Genomic DNA, 23,122 nt, shown 5'->3' with positions numbered 1-23,122 from the left:
CATTAGTTCCTCAGTAACTACTCTAATTTTGTGTATCTTAGTTCCTCAGTAACTATTCATTTGTTCCTCAGTAGTTCCTCAGTAACTACTCTAATTTTGTGTACATTAGTTCCTCAGTAACTACTCATTAGTTCCTCAGTAACTACTCTAATTTTGTGTACATTAGTTCCTCAGTAACTACTCATTAGTTCCTCAGTAACTACTCTAATTTTGTGTATCTTAGTTCCTCAGTAACTATTCATTTGTTCCTCATTTGTTCCTCATTAGTTCCTCATTAGTTCCTCAGTAACTACTCTAATTTTGTGTACTTTATTGTAAAGTGTTACCGAAGGTTGGAGAGTCTGCAGTCCTGTTGCAGTGGGGTCCATGTCACTGGTCCAACAGCCCATTGGTTCGACATCCCATTAGTCCGACTGTCCGCGGTGCTGAACGGCTCGCGGCGGGCGTAGGTGCGCCGCGACAGGTGTTGTATCGAGATGTGTTCCCTTGTCGAATAATGTTTCCCCTCAGTTAATGTGTAGTGCCCCCCGCTGTGGTTAGGGTTAGCGCTAAGGGTTTGGGTAAGGTTTAGGTAGAGGGAAACGCATATTGATGGTGAAACATACTTCGACACAACACCGGCTCTGGGTCAGCTGGGAAAGGCTTGAGGCGGAGCAGGCTCACGGCTTATGTGTTTGTCACTTTCTTTTCATTTTAACCCACACCATGATCTTTTCCTGACCCTAACCAAGTGGTTTTTGTGCCTAAACTTAGCCAGACCTTAACCACAGGGCATCATGATGATTTCGGAACGGACTTCGGAACAATGAGTTTAATATGGTCGAACCAATGGGGTGTTGCACCAATGGGCAGTTCCCGTTGCAGTATCGGCTGCTTGTTATCAGTGATACCAGAAAGTGGGAAAATTGGGGGCGTCGGTGGCTTAGTGGTAGAGCAGGTGCCCCATGTACAAGGCTGTTGCCGCAGCGGCCCGGGTTCGACTCCAGCCTGTGGCCCTTTGCTGCATGTCACTCCCTCTCTCTCCCCCTTTCACGCTTGTCTAGCCTATCCATTAAAGGCTAAAAAGCCCCAAAAAAATATCTTTAAAAAAGAAAGAAAGAAAGAAAGAAAGTGGGAAAACTGGTTTTAAAGATGAACTGGACCTTCCCTCCCCTGAAGGTCTTCAACTCAGCACCTTATGTAATTCCTTTTTTCCCCTAGTCTCCTACAAATATGGTGGCAGTTGAGTTTCCCTTTATGTCAGTTGTCTTTTGTCTTTATCGCCAGTGATGTGGTGGTTCACTTTTACACTTTTTCATCTGTGGCCCACAGTTAGGATTTAGCCTATAATCTTTTTTTATAATCCTTCGCTGCACATTGGATGGTTCACGCCTCCACGTTGATTTTGGTGTGTCATGCTAAGATTTTCAGTGGCTCCATCTGACCACCACTATGAAAATTTACCACTGTACCACTGCCCTGAAGCCTGAACTCAGAAAACATGTCTGAACTCCGAAAACATGTCTGAACATGTTTGACTGCAGGGAATGACTGGATGACATGAGTTCAGTTCACAGCCTTTAGTGGGTATTTTATTAATTTTATTATTTATTTTATTTCACCAAATATTCTTATACTCTTCCTCAGACAAACATCATACCTAACCTTCCGTGTGTGTGTGATTTCCTGCCATTTCCCAGAACTTGTTTCACCAACATAATGTTTGCCAGGTCACTCTGTTCTTAGACTTCACCCTGTGTTGGTGAAACTGTCCTGTAGTGGTGCTGTTAACTTGCGATGACAAACGTACAACTGAAGAGTAACAATACCTTATTAAATATGTTAGTGCGTTTTGTTACTTTTATTATCCTGTTGAGTTCTGGTTGAATTTGTTTCAGTATTACAGTATTATTAAGTTTTCTCTCTGAAAAATGTTGTTCATTTAATCTCATTGTTATATCTGTCCCATGACTTTGTCTATAGAGAACATCCGGACACACAAAATAAATTTTGATTAGATTTGGGGTTTTTGATTTAACTTTTGAAGACCTGGTGTTGGCAGTTAAAATGACTGGTCAATAGAAATGAATGGCTGAGACTGCAGTTAGTGTTTAAAATTGAGTTTAGGTACATGCCCATTCAACAGATGGACACACTTCCTCTCCCAGACCTCCACATGCATGTGTGTTTATAGACTCTATAAAATAATGGACATAGCTACAGAGACACCACCCATTGGTTTGTGGACTCAGTCGTCGCCATCTTAGTTTTACTTGTATTGTTTTGTTTGTTTATTTGTTTTGAGCCAAAAGTGACCATATTTGAACAAGAGGTTGGAGCTGTGGAGGAGGGAGAGGTGGATCTGACTCCTAGAGTGTAGTGATGCCTCGCAGGCAGCCTGTTACTCAAAGTGGCCACAGGTGAGTTATTTAAATATTTACCTTTGTGCAGCCATCACGACTGTTGAAATAGCCTATAGACCAAAACCGTTGTTTTCGCCAGGCTGTAGACATGTGTATTTTTGCTGTAAAGATGGGCATTTTAACAAGGGGGACTTTAAGGATTGACTAGCTTCCGGAGCCTGCCTCTAGTGGCCATTAGAGGAAATGCAATTTTTGGCATTGGCTTCATTTTTCAGCCTCGGAGGTTACCATTGGCTCTCCTTCTTGGCTTCCAAAGGAACTTTCCCCTGTCCTTCTTACAATGAACTTCAGCAATATTTGATTAAATGTGTATTTTCATGTTTTGTTTTGTTTTTAATTTGTATGCATCATTAGAAAAGTAGCAGATTTTACTCTAGCATATAGGCTACTGTAAACTTATTGTAAAACCCCACAGTTACCCTAGGATCAAATACTGTCATCCAATATACTGTGATATACTGTCAAAATCACTGTAAAATAATAGTAAGATACTGACACCTCCGCTGCCAGCACCACACTGTTATTTTACAGTGAGACGCTTAACACATCACAGTGAAATTGCTAACTAAGGTAACAGTTAAGACAGTGCGTACTATCGCTAGCACCACACCTGAGAGACCAAGAGCTAACAGAAATATCCCCAACCCCACATCTGATCAGCCAGACACCATCCTGATCGGGGACTCAGTAACCAAACATGTAAAAATGGCAAAGACTGAAAATCTAACAGTGCCTGACACGTCTGTCGGGGAGCTAACCGAGCTGTTGCCAGTGATCCTCTCTACACACCCAAGTAACATGAGGATCGTCATCCATGCTGGGTCTTTTGACATTCTACGAAGAAAAACTGACTCTGAGATCCTGAAAAAAGACTTTTCCCTGCTCCTGGAGAAACTGAGTGACTGTCAGTCACAAAATGTGTTTTCATTTCTGGCCCCATTCCAACCCTGGGGGAAAGGAATCGAGTCTTCTGGGATTCATCCGAACATCACTGAATGCAGACTACTCGGGGCCAACCTACGTCATGCTCTTGCAATGCCATACCAAAACAAGAATGGGCAGATAAGAGCCATGGACAAGTACAGGGCACAGAGACAGACAGCCTGCATCTCTCCCCCTTCACCTGACCCTTTGCTCCACATCACCCAAGGCATTCAGAGGATGTCCCTGTCCCAGTTAGGGATCCAACAACCCCCCTCCTGCCCTTCACCACAACCACCAAGGAGTCAACGTCACCCACCCCCCCAGCACCGCCACAATCACCACGGAGCCAGCGTCACCCCCCCCCCCCTCCACCACGCTCACCAATCAAGGAGTTAGTTAAAGCTGCCACACTAAATCTCAGTCAAATTGATGAACTCTTAAATAATAGCCAATAGACGTCATCACTCAGGTGCCTGTCAGAGATGAGTCAGACCCCATGCTGCTTCCTTAAAAATACCGGAGATCTTAAATAGCCGGTGGCATGGTCAAACACATCTTGAAATTGAAAAGTATCAGCCAGAGTCATCTCCAAGGTCTGTCATTCCTGTTTTGACTAGCATCAGGAAAAACATTGTGTACTCGAAGCACACAGCTACTCTATCTAATCTGACTCCAGTTATGCGTCAGCCACAGACTGTGTCAGACAATGTTAGTACACTAAACTTAGCTTTATTAAATATCAGATCTCTGGCTGGCAAGTCACTATTAATTAATGATTTTATTATCAAGAGAAACCTTTATTTTATGTTTTTAACTGAAACTTGGTTAAATGAAAACAACAATGCAGCAGTGCTTATTGAATCAGCCCCCCAAACTTCCATTTTATCAGCTCAGTTAGAGAACTCAGGAAAGGAGGTGGAGTCGCCACTTTATTGAAGGATGTTTACCAGTGCAAACAGTTGTCATATGGGAAGTTTGAGTCTTTTGAATATGTTGCACTGCAGTTGAGATCCTCCTGTCAAGCAGTATTAGTAACCATTTACAGGCCCCCAAAATATAGTGCACACTTTGTTGATGACTTTTCTAAACTATTGTCTGTTGTCTGTATTGATTTTGACTGTGTTGTTATAGCGGGTGATTTTAATATTCATATTGATAATCCCAAAGATGGCAGTGCGAAAGAACTTTTCTACATCCTGGACAACTTTGAACTTTCCCAGCATGTTACAGAGCCAGCACACAATAAGGGACATATTTTAGATCTAATTATCTCCAAAGGGCTCAACATTTCTGAGGTTGTGGTGACTGATGTTGCCTTTTCTGATCATTACTGTTTTCTTTAAAATGGCCATCTCCGCTGACACCAGTAAAATTACAACAGAGGTAATCAGAAAACGCTATATCACTGAAAACACCTGTACACTATTCACCCAGGATTTTGAACCCACACCAGTTCTGCCCTCAGTCTCTGTCAATGATCTGGTTCATAGTTTCAGCTCTAAAGCTATGAATATTATGGACAATATTGCCCCCATGGTGGTCAAAGTTGTCTCTGGTAAGAAAAAACCACCATGGAGGAACACCACACGGGTAAAAGCTCAAAAAAGAGAATGTAGAAAAGCAGAATGCAGGTGGCGAAAAACCAAACTCCAGGTTCATTATGACATCTATAAGGAAAGTCTGCACATCTATAACTTGGAGCTAAAAAGGGCGCGGCAGTCCTTTTTCTCTGAGATTATCAACAAAAATAACAACAATGCACAGACTTCATTTACTGTTGTTGACAGACTGACAAACCCATCAGCGTCAGTCCCTCCTGAATTGCTATCCACCAAGGCATGCAATGACTTTGCTTCGTTTTTCACAGACGAGATTTTAAAGATAAGACAGACAGTCTGTACCTCCAACACAGTGGCTATTTCACCTGTGCCTCATAAAACTACTCCAGTTAATCTGGCACTTTTTCACCCTTTAAATTATGCTAGTTAGAAACCTTAGGTCCACTACCTGCTGCCTTGACACTCTGCCTACCAGCTTTTTTAAAGATGTTTTTAACTGCATAGCGTCAGATATACTACAGATAGTCAACTGTTCTCTTCAGTCAGGCCTTTTTCCAGCGGCCCTGAAGACCGCAGTCATTAAACCTTTCTTAAAAAAGCCTAATCTGGATACCTCAGTAATAAACAACTACAGGCCCATATCAAACCTACCATTTTTAGGAAAGATCATTGAAAAGGTTGTTTTTCAGCAACTTAACACCTTCTTGGAGCAAAACAATTCCTTTGATGCCTTTCAGTCTGGATTTCGAGCACATCACAGCACTGAGACTGCACTTGTAAAAGTTATAAATGACATTCATCTGAGCAGCGATGCATCAAAGATTTCGGTTCTGGTATTACTGGACCTCAGTGCTGCATTCAACACAGTTGACCATAAGATACTGCTCGACAGATTAGAAAAGTTTGTGGGACTTTCTGGCACTGTGCTAAATTGGTTTAAATCTTATTTACAAGACAGGGATTTCTTTGTGTCACTTGGCAATTATGAATCTGTGCGAACAAAGATTACATGTGGAGTTCCTCAAGGGTCCATTCTTGAGCCTCTTCTGTTCAACATCTATATGCTCCTCTTGCTCAGATTATGGAATATCATAACATCTCCTACCATACTTATGCAGATGACACACAACTTTACATAACAGTGTCACCAGATGACTACAGTCCCCTACATCTGCTAAATAAGTGCATTGACGAAATCAATACGTGGATGTGCCAGAATTTTCTACAACTAAACACAGACAAAACTGAGATAGTTGTTTTTGGCCCCAAAGAACAAAGATCAATAGTCAGTACTCACCTTGACGCCATGACACTAAAACCTACGAATCAAGCCAGAAATCTTGGTGTAGTTCTGGACTCAGACCTAAATTTCAATAGTCACATTAAGACAATTACTAAATCAGCCTACTGCCACCTTAAAAACATAGCAAGAATAAAAGAATTTCTGTCTAAACAAGATACAGAAAAACTTGTTCATGCTTTCATTTTCAGCAGGCTGGACTATTGTAACGGTGTCTTCACAGGCCTGAGTAAAACATCAATCAGACAACTGCAGCTCATCCAGAACGCTGCTGCCAGAGTCCTCACCAACACCAAGAGAGTGGAGCACATTACACCAGTGCTTAAGTCACTGCACTGGCTTCCTGTGTGTCAAAGGATAGACTTTAAAATCTTGTTACTTGTCTATAAAGCACTAAATGGTCTCGGGCCTAAATACATCTCTGATATACTTGTACATTATGAAGCATCCAGACCCCTCAGATCATCTGGAACAGGTTTACTCAGTGTTCCCAGGATCAAAACCAAACAAGGTGAAGCAGCCTTTAGTTTCTATGCTCCCTGCCTGTGGAACAAACTTCCAGAATATCTGAGATTGGCTGAAACTGTCAGCTCATTTAAATCAGGGTTTAAAACATTACTATTTACTGCAGCTTACCAGTGAACTAGATATGTAACTTATTGTTAGGATAATCTGTAGCTATTGTTTTTATATTAGTCTGCTGTTGCTTTTGCTTTATGTTTGCTTTTTAAATGCATTTTCTGCACTGTTTTTAACTTAACTTTTTACTTTTATTGTTTTGCTTTTAGCTTTTGTTTTTAATGATCTCAAACACAATTTTATTGTTCCTTTAATGTTTTATTTTAATGTATTTCTCTTGTAAAGCATATTGAATTGCCTTGTGTATGAATGGTGCTATATAAATAAAATTGCCTTGCCTTGCCTTACTTCACAGTGATTGGCTGTCATCAATACTGCCAATAATATGCTCTATATACATTATCACTACATGGTACTGTATTTCAGATTATGGAGAAATTCCATTGTTAATTGAGAAAAGAAGATCTATACAATCAGTACAGTTTCAAGGTAGACACCCAAGATGAGTGTCAGCATTTCAGTATCTGACCTAATGTCTTTTCCCCCTCTGTTCCTGAGACATGCATAATGGTCAGTAAGTGTTTTATGCAGAACATTATGATGTCACAGTGAAGCTGACCTTTGAACTTTTGGATATAAAATATCATTACTTAATTATTTTATTCTATGAGACATTTGTGTAAAGTTCTGTCAGAATTAGCATAGGAATTCTTGAGTTATGGCAAAAGAAAATTTTGTGAGGTCACACTGACCTTGACCTTTGATCACAACATTCTAATCAGTTTATTCTTCAGTCCAAGTGGACGCTTGTGTCAAATTTAAAGAAATTCCCACAAGGCATTCCAGAGCATGTGAGCAGAGCGGGTGAAAATTTCCACTCCTCGCTCGCAGACCTGTCACTTTGCGCCGCTCGTACGCTCTGCTCGGTTCTGCGCATTCTTCGCTCCGCTCTGGTCCACTCTATCATAAATTTTATCCCGCTCCACTCGCTCACCACTCCGCTCAAAAAAACTGAGTCGTACTACCCTAACCTGTAATCTTCTATTCACAAATAAAACATGAGCTTGGTAGATTCTCTGGGGAAGCCCTCTCCCCTCTCCCCGCAGTTCAGGACCGTTCTCCACGGTACTGCTGTCGGCAGGGTGGAAATAAGTCAAAGTGTAGAGGAGACGGACCAGGTTAAGCGGCCGACCTCCGGGGAAGCCCTCTCGCCTCTCCCCGCAGTTAGGGACCGTTAGGTACCACTGCTTCTCTTCTGAGTTTCTTTTCTGAAGTACACAGTAAACTCCACAGTTTTGAAAGAAAATAGTGTGGGTGTATGCAGGTGCAAAGATGGATTCTGGGTGGGGCATGAGCGACCGGAGCGAAATTGGAGCGAGAGATAAAGCTCCGCTCCACCTTTTAAAAAAATAGCCGCTCCTCGCTCAACACAAAATCCTTCCGCTCCGCTCACATGCTCTGAGGCATTCCAATCATATCACATTCACGAGAATGAGACAGACAAGGTCGCAGTGACCTTGAGCTTTGACCTATGAATACCAAAACATACTCAATGTTTTTTATGTTCATATGATGTAGAATTAAATGTTCAAACAACAGTGAAATGTTACACTGACATACAATTCCTGTCAGATAAGGGTCATGTGACACATTTGTTTTGTGTCTGATGTACTCAGAACTTTTATGTTACTGTATTGTACTAAACTAAAAGTTTTGAGTGCAAGCTGTTTCCAAAAAAACAATTGAGCTGAGTGAGCGAATTGGAGTCTACAGACTGGTGAGCTAATTTCCTCATCCTGATGAGTGACTCGCAGCCACGTGCCACCACCATCCAACACCAACCACAAAAAGCACCACTAACACTTGCAACATAGACATAAGAGCATACATTTAGCACAAATTTAGAGGAGCTAACAGAGAGGTGTCTGGAGATGGCTGTTCCTAACAGTGTCCGTTTTGAGAACTTACATCAACAGGATATGAAGTTGTTTAACTACAGGAAACCAAATCGGTTGGTAGATTTCCTGAATGCCCACTTCACTGGCAGTCATGAGGATACTTGTGTTCTGGTCGCTAAACTGGTGAGCAAAACACTTTTCACTTTAACCTCAGTGTTTCTGGAAGATGAAACCACACTGTAGGGTCATGTTACATTATCATTTCATGAAGGAAAGGAAGTATCGCCTGCACACTCACTCCATACCACAGAAGGTTTGGATCCTACTCGATATGTTTGAAAAATTGAAACCACACTTCAATTCATACATGGTGCACAGTAATAGACTAACAAGCTCTGTGATGGATTTTCTTTAAGGGACACCTGACTAAGTGATATATTTTATGGATATTTCATATGATCTTTAATGCATAACAATAGCAGTAAAGAGCAACTGATAAACTGGACAGTTAACCCAAATAGTGGACACAATAACTGCAGGAAGTTGCAGGAAACAGTAGAATATTGCATCAGAGATGATATTTTTCAGAACTTTTCATACAATTCTCTATCTGTATTATGGGTTGTTTTTTTTTTATTTTAACAATTAATCTTAATAGGCTTCTTTTTATATAAATTTGGTGGGATTTTTCTCCCTGATGCTTGGCCTTTGTTCTGTCAGCTCTTTGGTTGTTCTGACGCCCAGTGAAGCTTTAGTGGCCCCTGGAGGGGGACAGAACCCCCATTGGGAACCAGTGATCTAAGCCACTCAGGGTGGTAAAACAATCAACAATAGAAAATTTCGAAATCTTAAATACATGTTCAGAAATTGAGTCTAAAACACCCTTCTAAGTAATTAGTTATGTCAAATTCCAATCAGGAAAAATATCCCAGTGAGAGAAAAATATAAATATAGAAGAATAAATAAATGTGTCAGGGTCTAAGAAACATAAACACATATATACACAGGGAGAGTCATCATGATAACCACCATTATTTATTCTAGAGAAAATGTTTGATTTCATACTCTTGATTCAGACATCTACGTGTAAGAGTATGGACAGTGAAAATGTAAAAACTTTCTCTTTGGAGTAAGATGGTTTTTAAATCACCTCCTCTTCTCGGAGATCTAACGTGCTCGATGCCAATGTATCTGTATCTGAGAGGCCACTGGGTGATTAGCCTCTCTGAAATGCACTGCCACCGGGTTACGCTGATCTTGGAACCAGATGGACCTCCTGTGTTCTGCTTTGCTGGTTTGTAGTGTTTTTTGTGTTCTTCCTATGTAGGCTATGTGTTCTTCACGTACACACGTGCACCTGCATGATGTACATATACTCTCCCTCAACTCAGATTTGTCACTGTCTTATGTTGTTGATGAGGGCTGAAGGGCGACCTTTGTTTTTTATGTGTGCTAACTGTGCCATCCTCATCCTCCTCGACCATCATCATCCTCCTCGACCTCAGTGCTGCATTCGATAACGTAGACCATAATATATTAACAGACCATCTCCACCATGGCGCTGGAATTAATGGCACTGCTCTGAACTGGTTCACATCCTACCTACCTCAATAACAGAACCTTCTCTGTAAACACAGGCACAATCTCCTCTCCCCCAGCTACTCTCTCTTGCGAGGTCCCACAAGGTTCAATCCTAGGTCCCATTATTTTCTCCATCTACATGCCTCCCCTTGGTCAAATCATTCAAAAATATGACATCTCTTTCCACTGCTATGCTGATGACACCCAGCTCTATCTTCCCCTCAAACCAAATGACCCATCCAAACTCACCAATATCTTCAACTGCATCAATGAAATAAAGTCCTGGATGGCAGTAAACTTCCTTCAACTAAATGAAGCTAAATCCGAAATTATTCTCTTTGGCCCCTCTGACAACATTAACCTGATATCCAACAGTACTTGGCAACCTGCCCACTCTTATCAAACCTCACGTCAAAAACTTCAGTGTCATTTTCGATTCTGCGCTCAAGTTTGATAAACAGGTCAGCTCAGTAGTCAAAGCCAGTTTTTTCCAACTTCGTACCATGACAAAAATCAAACCATTCCTCAGTTTCAAGGACCTAGAAAAAGTCATCCATGCTTTCATTTCCACCCGCTTGGACTACTGCAACTCTCTTTACACTGGAATTAATCAGTCATCTCTCTCCCGTTTACAAGTAGTACAAAACGTTGCAGCCACACTTTTGACAGGTACCCGAAAGAGAGACCACATCACCCCTGTCCTAGCCTCTCTCTACTGGCTGCCAGTGCAGTACCGTATTGATTTTAAACTTCTTTTATTCACATACAAAGCCCTGAATGGAGTGGCCCCTTCCTACATGAAAGAACTTTTAACCCCATACTCCACCTCCAGACCCCTCAGGTCGGCTTACCTAGGGTTTTTAGTTGTTCCACGCACTTATTCTAAACTCAGGGATGACCGTGCCTTTGTGGTCGCAGTCCCCAGACTCTGGAACAGCATCCCCCCTCTGTCAGACTTGCCCCCTCCATCGACTCTTTTAAATCAAGGCTAAAAACATTCCTTTTTACTAAAGCTTTTGAGTCCTCCTGATTTTGGTTATGTGTTTATTTGTGCCTTGATCTATGCTGGTTGCTGTTTTTGTTCAGTTTATTATTTTACTTCACTTGTATCTCAGCACTTTGGTCAATTTGGGTTGTTTTTAAATGTGCTTTATAAATAAATTTGACTTGACTAAATATCCATGATCACGAAGAGTAAGATATTGGTCGCGTTTCCCAGTTAAGAGCGATCTTAAGACTTAAGAGCACAGTTAAGAACGTCTTTGGTAAGAAGGGTCGCTAAGATACGAATGTTTCCCGGATGCCTTCTTAATGCCCTTCTTAGGATCGCTCTTAAGATGGCTCTTTAAGAAGCTCTTAATAGGAGCTGACCAGTACCGCGATGCTGAAACTAAATCAATCAATGTCAGGCGAATCAATCACCCACCACTTAATCAGTGCATAAGTCACACACAGCGCTACTACCTAACACAATAATTCCCTGCTGCTCGTGTGTATGTGTGTTCTAATAATTCTAATGAAAAACTAAGACGATAAATATTTGTTAATAACCTATTTTCATGACTGCAACTAAATGAGAAGTATTCTTGGTCAGAGAATCATGAGGAAATGTATTATATTTAAACAAAAAAACACAGACGCCTTGCTGAGGCCGGTGCCGTCTCCCACCACCTCCAGGAAGCTCCCCACTGTGTAAAAACGCAGCGCAGCCAGGCACTGCACCTCCGGGCTGAGGGCGAAATTGCACCGGGTTGCCCTCCGGGCGTGTGGAACAAAAAACATAAAAAACATAAAAAGTATGTCTGAAGCATTTATTGGTTATCTGAAACTAAACAAACCAGAAAACCATGTCAGGTCATTACAGGGGGGCCAACCCTGAGGGTTACAAGAGTAAGAGAGAGAAGAGGACCATACATGTTCCTGTGTGCACCGCTTCAGCCGATCAGTAGTTCAGTTCTCCTCCTCCAGATCTAACTGTTGAATCTCTGTCTGAAACTACACATTGGTTTTTCACTTGGATTCATCTGCAGGTGAGTAGAAGCTGTTTTAATGCTGTTTTAATATTCAGGTTTGATTCATGTACTCATGTTTTTACTTATAGGAATTAAAACTACTAATAAAGCTGCAAGTGGCACTCCCAGATACAAGACATTTCTCTGCCAACAGAAGGAAGCAGCTGGTTTATTTTTTGCCTAAAGTAGTCACACAGTTGTTTCATTATAACAGTTCAAGGCAAGGCAGCTTTATTTATATATCACATTTCATATAGGCTTAAGAGCGTTCTTAAGAATCTCGTAGCGCTAAGAGCGATCTGGGAAATGCAGCCATTATCTTATCTTACTGTGACACCAGATCTCACCTGTCTGACAGGATATTCCTGATCAAATGGAGACATTTACAAACAAAGGTTTGGGACCATTCCTGATTCAGTCAGTGGAGAGAGAAGTGAGGGATGATGTTAAATAAATATTCCTCCAACTGAGACAGAGATGATAAATATTTGGACTGATCACAGAACAACTATTACTGATCTCTCAGTGGAAACTGATGTCCTAATTCACACTGATGGTGAACTGTAGTTATAAAACGACACATCTGACACAGATGAGCAAACATCTCAGAATCAGAATCAGAATCAGAATCAGTTTTATTGCCAAGTAGGTTTTCACATACAAGGAATTTGGCTTGGCGCATTGGTGCATAACAAAGAATATAAAATATATAAATGTATAAAAAGGAAATGCTATAAACAAATATAAAATCTGAATGCAAATAACAATAATAATAGTAATATAAAAAATATAAAAAGTATGTCTGAAGCATTTATTGGTTATCTGAAACTAAACAAACCAGAAAACCAAGTCAGGTCATTATAGGGGTCAACCCTGAGGGGATAGGCGTTTGTAGCCCTTTTTCTGGGGTGCTGAAGCACCCCTAAATTGAAACCCAGCACCCCTAAAATTTGAGAGATTTTTTAATTTTTTTTTTTTTTTTTTTTTTTACTGTATATCCTTTTAACAAGCTAGAAAAGTGTCAAAACCATACAGTACTTGGTTGAAACGTAATATTTTAACAACATCATTACCAGTCCTCATTTTTCTGCATTTAATCGTAGGTCACTGTTAATTTTTTTTTTTTTTTTTCAAATTCAAGTTCACTTTATTATTGTCCCGGATGGGCAATTTGGGTTGCAGTAGGCATAGAAATGACAAAACCACACATAGAACATGCAACAGAAAAAAAAAAGAAAAAAAAAAGAATGTGAATATATATATATATATATATATATATACATATATATATATATATATATAGGAGTACATAGATGAGTACACAATGAGTAGACAAGCCACGACAATGACATATTCAATCAATGCTGTCATCCAAAATGACATCACCTCCTACCCCTATTCCTAAAACAAAAATAAAAATAAAGGTAAAATACCATGTCTGGTCTATTATCTTCTGTATGTGTGTGCCCCCACGTCCACATACCGAACAGTGACTACTTCCTTCTGCTGACATCATTCAGGGCTTGAATAGAGACCGGGATGAAGGAGTTTTTATACCTCTTTCTTGTGGCTGTAGGAACACACAGGCACAGACCAGAAGGCAACATCTTATACTCTGTGTTAAGGGGATGGTCGTTCTGGCAGCGAATAAATGTAGCTTTGTTTAGCACCTGCATGTTAAAAATTTGATTGAGATTGTTGAACCGCACTCCCACGATCTTACTAGCCAGGGAGAGATCTCCTAAAATTGATACGCATGTCTTTAGTTTTAGTGACATTCAGTTGTAAAAAAGCATTATCACACCATGAAACAAAATCGTTGACAACTGGATCATGACAGACTTCATCATCCCCAAGGAGGCTGACAATAACTGAATCATCGGCAAACTTAACGATATGTCTGTCAGCATGGCGGCTACAACAATCATTTGTGTACAAAATATATAAAAGGGGAGAAAGTACACAACCTTGGGGCAAGCCAGTGGAGGAAGTAAGTGTGTCAGACAATTTACCATTCACCTTAACTCTCTGAGTTCTATTTGTAAGGAAGTCAAGGACCCAGCCAGCAATGTTTGGATCTAAGCTAAAGTTGCTAACTAGCTTCTCAACAAGCATATGTGGCTGGATAGTGTTAAAGGCTGACGAGAAGTCAACAAAAAGCAGCCTAGCATGGTTCTTGCTCCCTCCCAGGTGTTTGATGATAGTAGCATCTTTTTTTTTTTTTTTAAAGATATTTTTGGGCGTTTTAGCCTTTAATTGATAGGACAGCTTAAGCGTGGAGAGAGAGGGAAGGACATGCAGCAAAGGGCCACAGGCTGGAGTTGAACCCAGGCCGCTGCGGCAACAACCTTGTACATGGGGCGCCTGCTCTACCACTAAGCCACCGACACCCCTGATAGTACCATCTTGAACACCCCTCCCATTTCTATATGCAAATTGGAGATAGTCCAGGCAGCATTCAGTCTTAGTGAGGAGCTCTGCTTTCACTAGTTTTTCAAATGCCTTCATGACCAACAAGGTCAAAGCAACAGGCCTGAATTCACTGAGAGCTCTGGGCTGGTTACATTTTTCAACACGTACTACAGTGGACTGCTTCCACAAGGATGGTACCTTCTGTTGAGTAATTGATGATTTAAAAATATAATTAAAAATATAGCCCAGCTGCTCTGCACAGACTAAAAGCAACCGACTATGTAGTTTATCTGGACCTGGGCTTTTTTTAGGTTTACAAATTTTGAAGCATCTGATTACACTATGTTCATCAAATGAGGGATTGAATGAAGGGGATGACAGAAAACAACTTCTGAGTTCAGAATGTTTCTCACTAAAATCAAGTGTTTCAAATATGATAAGAACTCATTAAGATCCTGTGCTAACTAAAAGTCAGATTTATAGCCATTGAGCACTACATTTCTTCTACTAGAATCCTGAAGACCTACAATTGTTTTCATGCTGTCCCAGGCACCACCTGCGTTATTTACTCTAATTTGGGTTTCAATTTTACCCTTATACTTCCTCTTACCAGCCCTGATTTCCCTGATTTTTGTCAGTTCATGCATTTCCGAGATGTTCCCGTCTCTAAAAGCCTTCCTCTTTTTATGCAATAACATTTTAAGAGATCTGGATACCCACGGTTTACTATTTGGAAAAACCTTAACAATTTTTTTTATGGTTTAGTTACAGACTTTCCCAAAAAGTGTTGTGCTTTTCTTTTACAAATGTGGGAATGAAATTGCGTTGAAATGTACAAAACAGTTAAATTTATCTTGCCTGGCTGGGCAGCTCTCTGGGTGCTCAGCAGCCCTAAACCTCTGATCCTAGAATCGCCCCTGCCTGAGGGTTATAAGAGTAAGAGAGAGAAGAGGACCAGACATTTTCCTGTGTGCGCAGCTTCAGCCAATCATAAGTCAGCAGCTCAGTTCTCCTCCTCCAGATCTAACTGTTGAATCTCTGTCTGAAACTACACATTGGTTTTTCACTTGGATTCATCTGCAGGTGAGTAGAAGCTGTTTTAATGCTGTTTTAATATTCAGGTTTGATTCATGTACTCATGTTTTTACTTATAGGAATTAAAACTACTAATAAAGCTGCAAGTCGCACTCCCAGATACAAGACATTTCTCTGCCAACAGAAGGAAGCAGCTCAATTGCAAAATCACTGTTGCAAGTAGCAGCGAGCAAAACTTGAGCTGGTTTAATTTTTGTCTAAAGTAGTCACACACTTGTTTAATTATTACAGTTCAGTTCAAGGCAGCTTTATTTATATATCACATTTCATATAGCAGGACAATTCAAAGTTCTTTTCAGAGCAATAAACTATAGAACATAGTAAGGATACAGATTCACAATAAAAGATTAAAGAGAAAATAAATATATGAAAGGTAAAATTAATAATTTAATAATTTACAGTTTTAAACAAAAATCACCATTAAAAATGGCAAACATGCAGACAAGAGGTGCAAAGATAAAAAGATTATTTAAAATGCTTGAAGTGAAGTTCAAATATATGTTTGCATACATTACAGGGAGGAGCAGGCAGTGGTAAAAGTGAGGTTATTTCCTCATTCTGATGAGTGACTCACAGCCACACGCCACCACTGTCCAAACCAACAACAAAAAGCACCATCAAGGCGTGTAAAATAGACATAAGGGCCCAAATGTGGCAAAGATTTAGTGAGGCTGACAGAGAGGTGACTAGAGGTATGCGTGCCTAACCACCAAAGTTTCTTGCTTGACTCTTATAAAACAGGGAGATTCAAGGTGAGAGCTGACACTTTCTTTCTGTGGCCCAGAGACAATTATGTCGGGAAAGGGATATGTATATCTGCATGATTATGATAGGCTACTTTATTATTTTATATGATTTGGCTGAATGGGATCATACAGAGATAAAACAAGAGAGGTCCCAAAATGGACCCCTGTGGGACGTTACATGTCATGCCATCTGCTCTGACAAAGTACTTCCTGTTATGTTCAAATAAACACAGGAAATTTGTGCTCTAGAGAAAGGATCAGCGCTCAGTGAATAACCTCCTAAGCCCTATGATAAGCTATTATAGCAAGGCTTAACTATACAGACCAGTGAGCAGTGATAACTAACACGTCTTTGGTGTCATCAGGTGGGAACCTCCTTTCACCAGTGTTTCGTCTAGTTGGTCCCACGACACCTCCAGGAGGCTAGACAGTGATCTCTGGTGTCCCAGAGACACTCCCCTAATGCCAGCTCTCACTGCTCCCCGCACCAACCCAACAACCTCCTTTACCTTACTTACACATGGCTTCCTCAGCCCAAACAACACTGCCACCTTCAACAAACCCAGGCTCCGTTTATGCAAGCTCCAGGTTTTATTTATTTATTTTTATTTATTTATTTAACCCATTTTTAACCAGGTTTGTCCCATTGAGATCAGTGATCTCTTTTTCAAGGGAGACCTGGTCAAGACGGCAGCATAAAATTACAACACAACAACAGCAAGGACATAAAAAACACAAACATAAGAGATACTCACTAAGATATAAATGATTTAAATACCTACAGGCATCGACAAGTACCAACTAATTCATTCACCATTGTACTTATGAGACCTTTAAACCAGACATAGGGACCAAAACCCTCAGTTTTAATACATCTTGCAGGCTGTTCCAAGTGAGGGGAGCAGAGACCTTAAAAGATTTCTTTCCAAATTCAGTCCGTGCACATGGTACAGACAATAAAACCAAATCTTGCGATCTCAGACTATAACTACAGTCAGATCTCTGAGCAATCAAAGTGCAAATGTATGATGATAGTTTACTCAGAATGGCTTTATAAGTAAAAAAAAATACCAGTGACTGAGCCTACGCATAGTCAAAGATGGCCACCCAGCCCTGGAGTAAAGAGTACAATGATGAGTGAGGGCTTTACAGTTTGTAACAAACCTCAGAGCATTGTGATATACAGTATCTAACATGTGCAAACAGTGTGCAGATACATTCACGTACAATAGATCACCATAATCAAGAACCAGTAAGAAGGTAGCAGAGATCAGTCTCCTTCTGGCCCCCATAGAAAAGCAGGACTTATTTCTTAAATAGAACCCTAACTTCAGCCTCAGCTTTTTAAGAAGATTTTCAACATGAGGTTTAAAAGAAAGACAGTCATAATGATAATAATGTCAACAGTGTTCTCAGGTTTTTTACTAGCATTTGAAAAATGCATTACCTTACCATTTTATCAACATTCAAAACCAGCTTTAGTTGTGAAAGCTGAATCTGAATAATAGTAAAAACATCCTGCAGTTTGGCAAGAGCCTCAGCAATGGAGGGACCAGCACAAGAGATCACAGTGTCATCTGCATAAAAATGAAAATAGGCTCCATCCACATTACAAACTAAACTATTAACATAGATGGAAAATAACAGTGGACCCAAAACAGACCCCTGGGGTACACTATTAAAAACACTTGAGGAGAGCCCATCAAACTGGACACACTGAGATCTTTCAGAGAGGTAGTTCACAAACCATCCCACTGCCTGGTCAGACACATCAATATTAGTCAACCTCTGTTTCAAAATGAGATGGTCAACAGTATCAAAAGCTTTGGACAGGTCAATAAATAGAGCTACACAAGTCTGCTTCTTATCCAGTATGCCAATGATATCATTCACCACCTTCATTGTCACAGTAATAGCTCTGTGTTGTTTTCTGAAGCCAGACTGATGTTTAGATAAAATATCATTTTTACATATAAACTCCTTCAACTGTTCACTAACAAGTTTTTCAAGGATCTTAGCCAGAACTGACAATTTAGAAATGGGCCTATAAGTAGTTAATAAAGTGGCCTCCCCCCCCTTTTAGTAGAGGGAGGACATAGGCTGACTTCCATATTTTGGGAATCACATTGGTGCTTAATGTAAAATTGAAAGGATAAGTAAGGGGAGGTGCAATAAACTCTGCACCTGTTTTTAGGAAGAATGGTTCTAAGTTGTCAGGACCAGCAGGTTTAGTAGAATCCAAGTTACCTAGGACTTCATACACTTCATCAACAGAAAATGGAGAAAAACAGAATGTTTGATTTGTACCAACATAGCTCAGATCAAAACCTGCGGTATTTGCATATGTAGACGTGGACACAGAATCAAACGATGAACCACAGGACACAAAATGCTCGTTAAAAGACTGCAACATAGAAGACCTATCTGAGACAGTGCCAGAGGCAGTGGAAATGCAAGGGGGTAACTCATTACAGCTTCTAGAGGCAGATAGAGATTTAATGACTTTCCAAAATTTTCTTGGATTATTCAAATTCTCAGTAGTAGCTGAAAGATAGTACTCAGCTTTTGAGCTTTTGACTTGTGATGTACAGTAATTTCTTACTGCCTAAAACAGTACCTGTCAGCCTCAGACCCTGTCATCTTATCCTTTGCCCAAGCTTTGTTTCTCTTGTGTAGGAAATTAGATAACTCTGCAGTAAACCAGGGGTTATCCCTGCCCTTCACCCTGTATTTACGAAGAGGAGCATGTCTATCTATTATTTCCTTAAAACCATATGAAAAATATGTCCAAGCGATTTCAACATCATCTATCAAATAAATTTTGTCCCAATCAAAGTGAAACAAATCATGCAAAGCAACAAAATGTTTATGTCCCTCTTTATAACGATGCACGGTTTACCTTTCAGAACCTTTGTGTCTCTAACTGTGGCTACAACACACTGGTTACTCACATCACTCCGGCTGTAGAGTATTTGTGAGGAACATTTGTCAGGATCAGATCAATTAAAAATGATTTTTCAGGAAATTTATTATTAGGACGGGTGGGACTATCCACAATCTGAGTAAAGTTAAGTGAGACACAGAGATTTTTAAGATCATCAGACTTAGAAGTTAACCAGTCCCAATTGAAGTCGCCAAGTAAAACTACACTGAACAAAAATATAAATGCAGCACTTTTGTTTTTGCTCCCATTTTTCATGAGCTGAACTCAAAGATCTAAAACATTTTCTGTATACACAAAAGACCATTTCTCACAAATATTGTTCACAAATCTGTCTAAATCTGTGTTAGTGAGCACTTCTCCTTTGCCGAGATAATCCATCCCACCTCACAGGTGTGGCATATCAAGATGCTGATTGGACAGCATGAATAATGCATAGGTGTGCCTTAGGCTGGCCACAATAAAAGGCCACTCTGAAATGTGCAGTTTTATCACACAGCACAATGCCACAGATGTCGCAAGTTTTGAGGGAGCGTGCAATTGGCATGCTGACTGCATGAATGTCCACCAGAGCTGTTGCCCGTGAATTGAATGTTCATTTCTCTACCATAAGCCATCTCCAAAGGCGTTTCAGACAATTTGGCAGTACATCCAACCGGCCCCACAACCGCAGACCACGTGTAACCACACCAGCCCAGGACCTCCACATCCAGCATGTTCACCTCCAAGATCGTCTGAGACCAGCCACCCGGACAGCTGCAAAGCAACAAAATGTTTATGTCCCTCTTTATAACGATGCACGGTTTACCTTTCAGAACCTTTGTGTCTCTAACTGTGGCTACAACACACTGGTTACTCACATCATTAGCAAGTTCGTCGTCGTAACCGACTTGAGTGGGCAAATGCTCACACTCAATGGCGTCTGGCACGTTGGAGAGGTGCTCTTTTCACGGATGAATCCCGGTTTTCACTGTTCAGGGCAGATGGCAGACAGTGTGTGTGGCGTCGTTTGGGTGAGCTGTTTGCTGATGTCACCGTTGTGGATCGAGTGGCCCATGGTGGCGGTGGGGTTATGGTATGGGCAGGCGTATGTTATGGACAACGAACACAGGTGCATTTTATTGATGGCATTTTGAATACACAGAGATACCGTGACGAGATCCTGAGGCCCATTGTTGTGCCATTCATCCACGACCATCACCTCATGTTGCAGCATGATAATGCACGGCCCCATGTTGCAAGGATCTGGACACAATTCCTGGAAACTGAAAACATCCCAGTTCTTGCATGGCCAGCATACTCACCGGACATGTCACCCATTGAGCATGTTTGGGATGCTCTGGATCGGCGTATACGACAGCGCGTTCCAGTTCCTGCCAACATCCAGCAACTTCGCACAGCCATTGAAGAGGAGTGGACCAACATTCCACAGGCCACAATCAACAACCTGATCAACTCTATGCGAAGGAGAAGTTTTGCACTGCGTGAGGCAAATGGTGGTCACCGGTCCCCCCCCGCCCTCCAATAAAGCAAAACTGCACATGTCAGAGTGGCCTGTGATTGCAGTTTTCAAAACATTCAGAAAAGAGCCAGATTGGAGGGAGACATTAACTATAAAAATGAGTTGTTTTACCAGACTGCTTAGCACAGTTTTAAGGAAGCTAGTTGGTAAAACATCAAGGCAGCAAGTGGAAAAATCGAGACTGGAGACAATTTCTTGCACATCTGATGCTTAGAACCTTGTTATTAAAAACAGTTGAAGACTTGTCACATTGTGGAACTAGTTCACAATGGAAACTAGTTCTGGAGAAACTGGCACTGGATGGTGAGGTCATCTGTCCACAATAGCAAATACATCGTGAGTTGTTACTGTTTTTGCTGATGAGGGTGGTGCATAGAGAGAGCATGCCCTCCATCAATGTGTTTTTATTCAGATTGCCACCTAGGAAATACACTGTGTTCAAAGAAGATCTCACATTAAATTTTAAAACTGGCCCCCTTGGAAAGGCAAACACATCTCTGTCATGGTTTTCTTAGTCAGTGGCAATCTATAACAAAATTATATACTTCTAAATAAGAAATGAAAAAACTATTCAGTTAAATGAATATCTTCTTATTTTCTTTGGTATTAATGCCAGATATAGATATGCAGTGATGATTGCTGGGTAATATGTGCGCTGATGTTGTCCAATGTGAAGTTTCTATTTGATCATGCAAAGAGACGATGCAATATACAGTGGCTAGTTTGGGCACGAAATCTGTCAAAACCAATGAGTGTATACAAAGATGCATGATGCATCTTCACTTCCTCCCACTGTACACAAATAAAACCTAAATATCCAGGATATGGCCACGACCATCTTGCATTGTTGATATCATTTGGAGCCACAGTTTCCACAGAATCAATCTCTGCGATATCATGTTCCCACCCATACACTGAGACGACCAATAACGAGCAGGGAGAAGGTCTCCATTCCTGTGTTGTCGACTCTACACGTCAACATCTGTGATGTTAAGAACATGTGTCTCCTCTCTGGCAGGTTTGAAGTCATCTCCTCATCATGTCAGACTGCAGCAGAACTGTGGAAGATGTGAGGACCTTCCTCCAGTCATCCAAAGGCTTTGATCCACAGCAGATGATGAGGTTCTATGACAGCTGGGCAGAGACATATGAACAGGTCAGTGGACACACACTCATCCTCCTTCAGGTTTGATGGTGACTTCAACGACACACCAAAAAAATATGTCTTTTAAGTATCAAACATATTTTCTCTGTAGGCATTAAATGTGCCTCTGAAAACATATCTGACATCATTATGCAGCAGCTACGTCACCTGACCTGACTGATGTCACCTCTCTTTTCCAATGTTGTTTGAATCTGCAGGGTTATCACTATAAAAAAGTAAATCATCTGCGTATACTAACACTTTGTTCTCCTTCTTGTCCATAAATATACCTTCATACCCAGTTACAGTAAAATAACCACTGATTAAATAGAAATTAAACAAAATGATGGAGAGGGGTCAGCCCTGTCTGATGGACCTGAAACTGTTTGTTTACACAGTTTGTGTTACTAACACTTTTCTCTAAATTAAAGGATCACAACCTGATGAGCTACAGAGCACCACACCTAGCAGTAGACTTCCTGTTTAAAAACTTCTCTGGGAGTCCTGCAGAAGCTCAGGTTTTGGACGTTACCTGTGGGTCTGGATGGGTCGCCAAACTGGTGAGCTCAGTGTTAGAATAGAGATACTTCATCTCCCTTACTGACAAATTGTGGCCCCGCAGAGGCTGCAGTGTTAATTAAACCTCACAGTGTTATTAATGTGTTGGTCAAACTTGATGGTTTTGTAAGCTTAAAATGTGACAGGTGGGGCGCCCACTAGCTCAACTGGTAGAGCAGGTGCCCCATGTACAAAGGCTGTATCCTTGCTGCAGTGGCCACAGGCTCAATCCCAACCCACAGCCTTTGGCTGCATATCATCTCCAATCTCACTTCCCCTTTCATGCTATATCTGTCCTATCAAATAAAGGATAATAGCCTGCAAAAAAAAAATCTAACAAAACATGAAGGGTGTTTCTTCAGATTAGAGGTCTCATTTATAAAACACTCAGCCTCATGTAGCAACATTCCCTAAAATTCAAGTCAACTCCAGATGCATCAAACATTCCA

At 40.8% G+C, this 23,122-nt stretch overlaps 2 protein-coding genes across 4 annotated transcripts in view; both read left to right on the top strand.

The window, feature by feature from the left end:
- LOC125892624 (methyltransferase-like protein 27) overlaps positions 1-23,122 on the top strand; it is a 58,144-nt gene that overhangs the window by 13,635 nt on the left and 21,387 nt on the right. Inside the window, exons 1-3 of one of the 3 annotated variants that reach the window (XM_049582666.1) lie at positions 15,365-15,750; positions 21,990-22,127; positions 22,547-22,675. In XM_049582666.1, the coding sequence (XP_049438623.1) occupies positions 22,011-22,127; positions 22,547-22,675 (246 nt within the window). In that variant the 5' untranslated portion in view covers positions 15,365-15,750; positions 21,990-22,010. Of the gene's footprint in view, positions 1-15,364; positions 15,751-21,989; positions 22,128-22,546; positions 22,676-23,122 lie in introns of those variants that run through there. The other 2 variants (XM_049582668.1, XM_049582667.1) reach the window with 2 other exon arrangements.
- The window catches only part of LOC125892623 (methyltransferase-like protein 27), a 47,321-nt gene continuing 36,401 nt past the window's right edge, over positions 12,203-23,122 (top strand). Inside the window, exon 1 of the mRNA XM_049582664.1 lies at positions 12,203-12,273. The gene's annotated coding sequence lies outside the window, so the exon portion shown is untranslated. The remainder of the gene's footprint in view (positions 12,274-23,122) is intronic.

Source organism: Epinephelus fuscoguttatus, linkage group LG8 (genome assembly GCF_011397635.1).
Source record: "Epinephelus fuscoguttatus linkage group LG8, E.fuscoguttatus.final_Chr_v1".
Lineage (NCBI taxonomy): Eukaryota > Metazoa > Chordata > Actinopteri > Perciformes > Serranidae > Epinephelus > Epinephelus fuscoguttatus.
The sequence above is the reverse complement of the archived record's forward strand: the minus strand, read 5'-3'. Positions and strand labels throughout refer to the sequence as shown.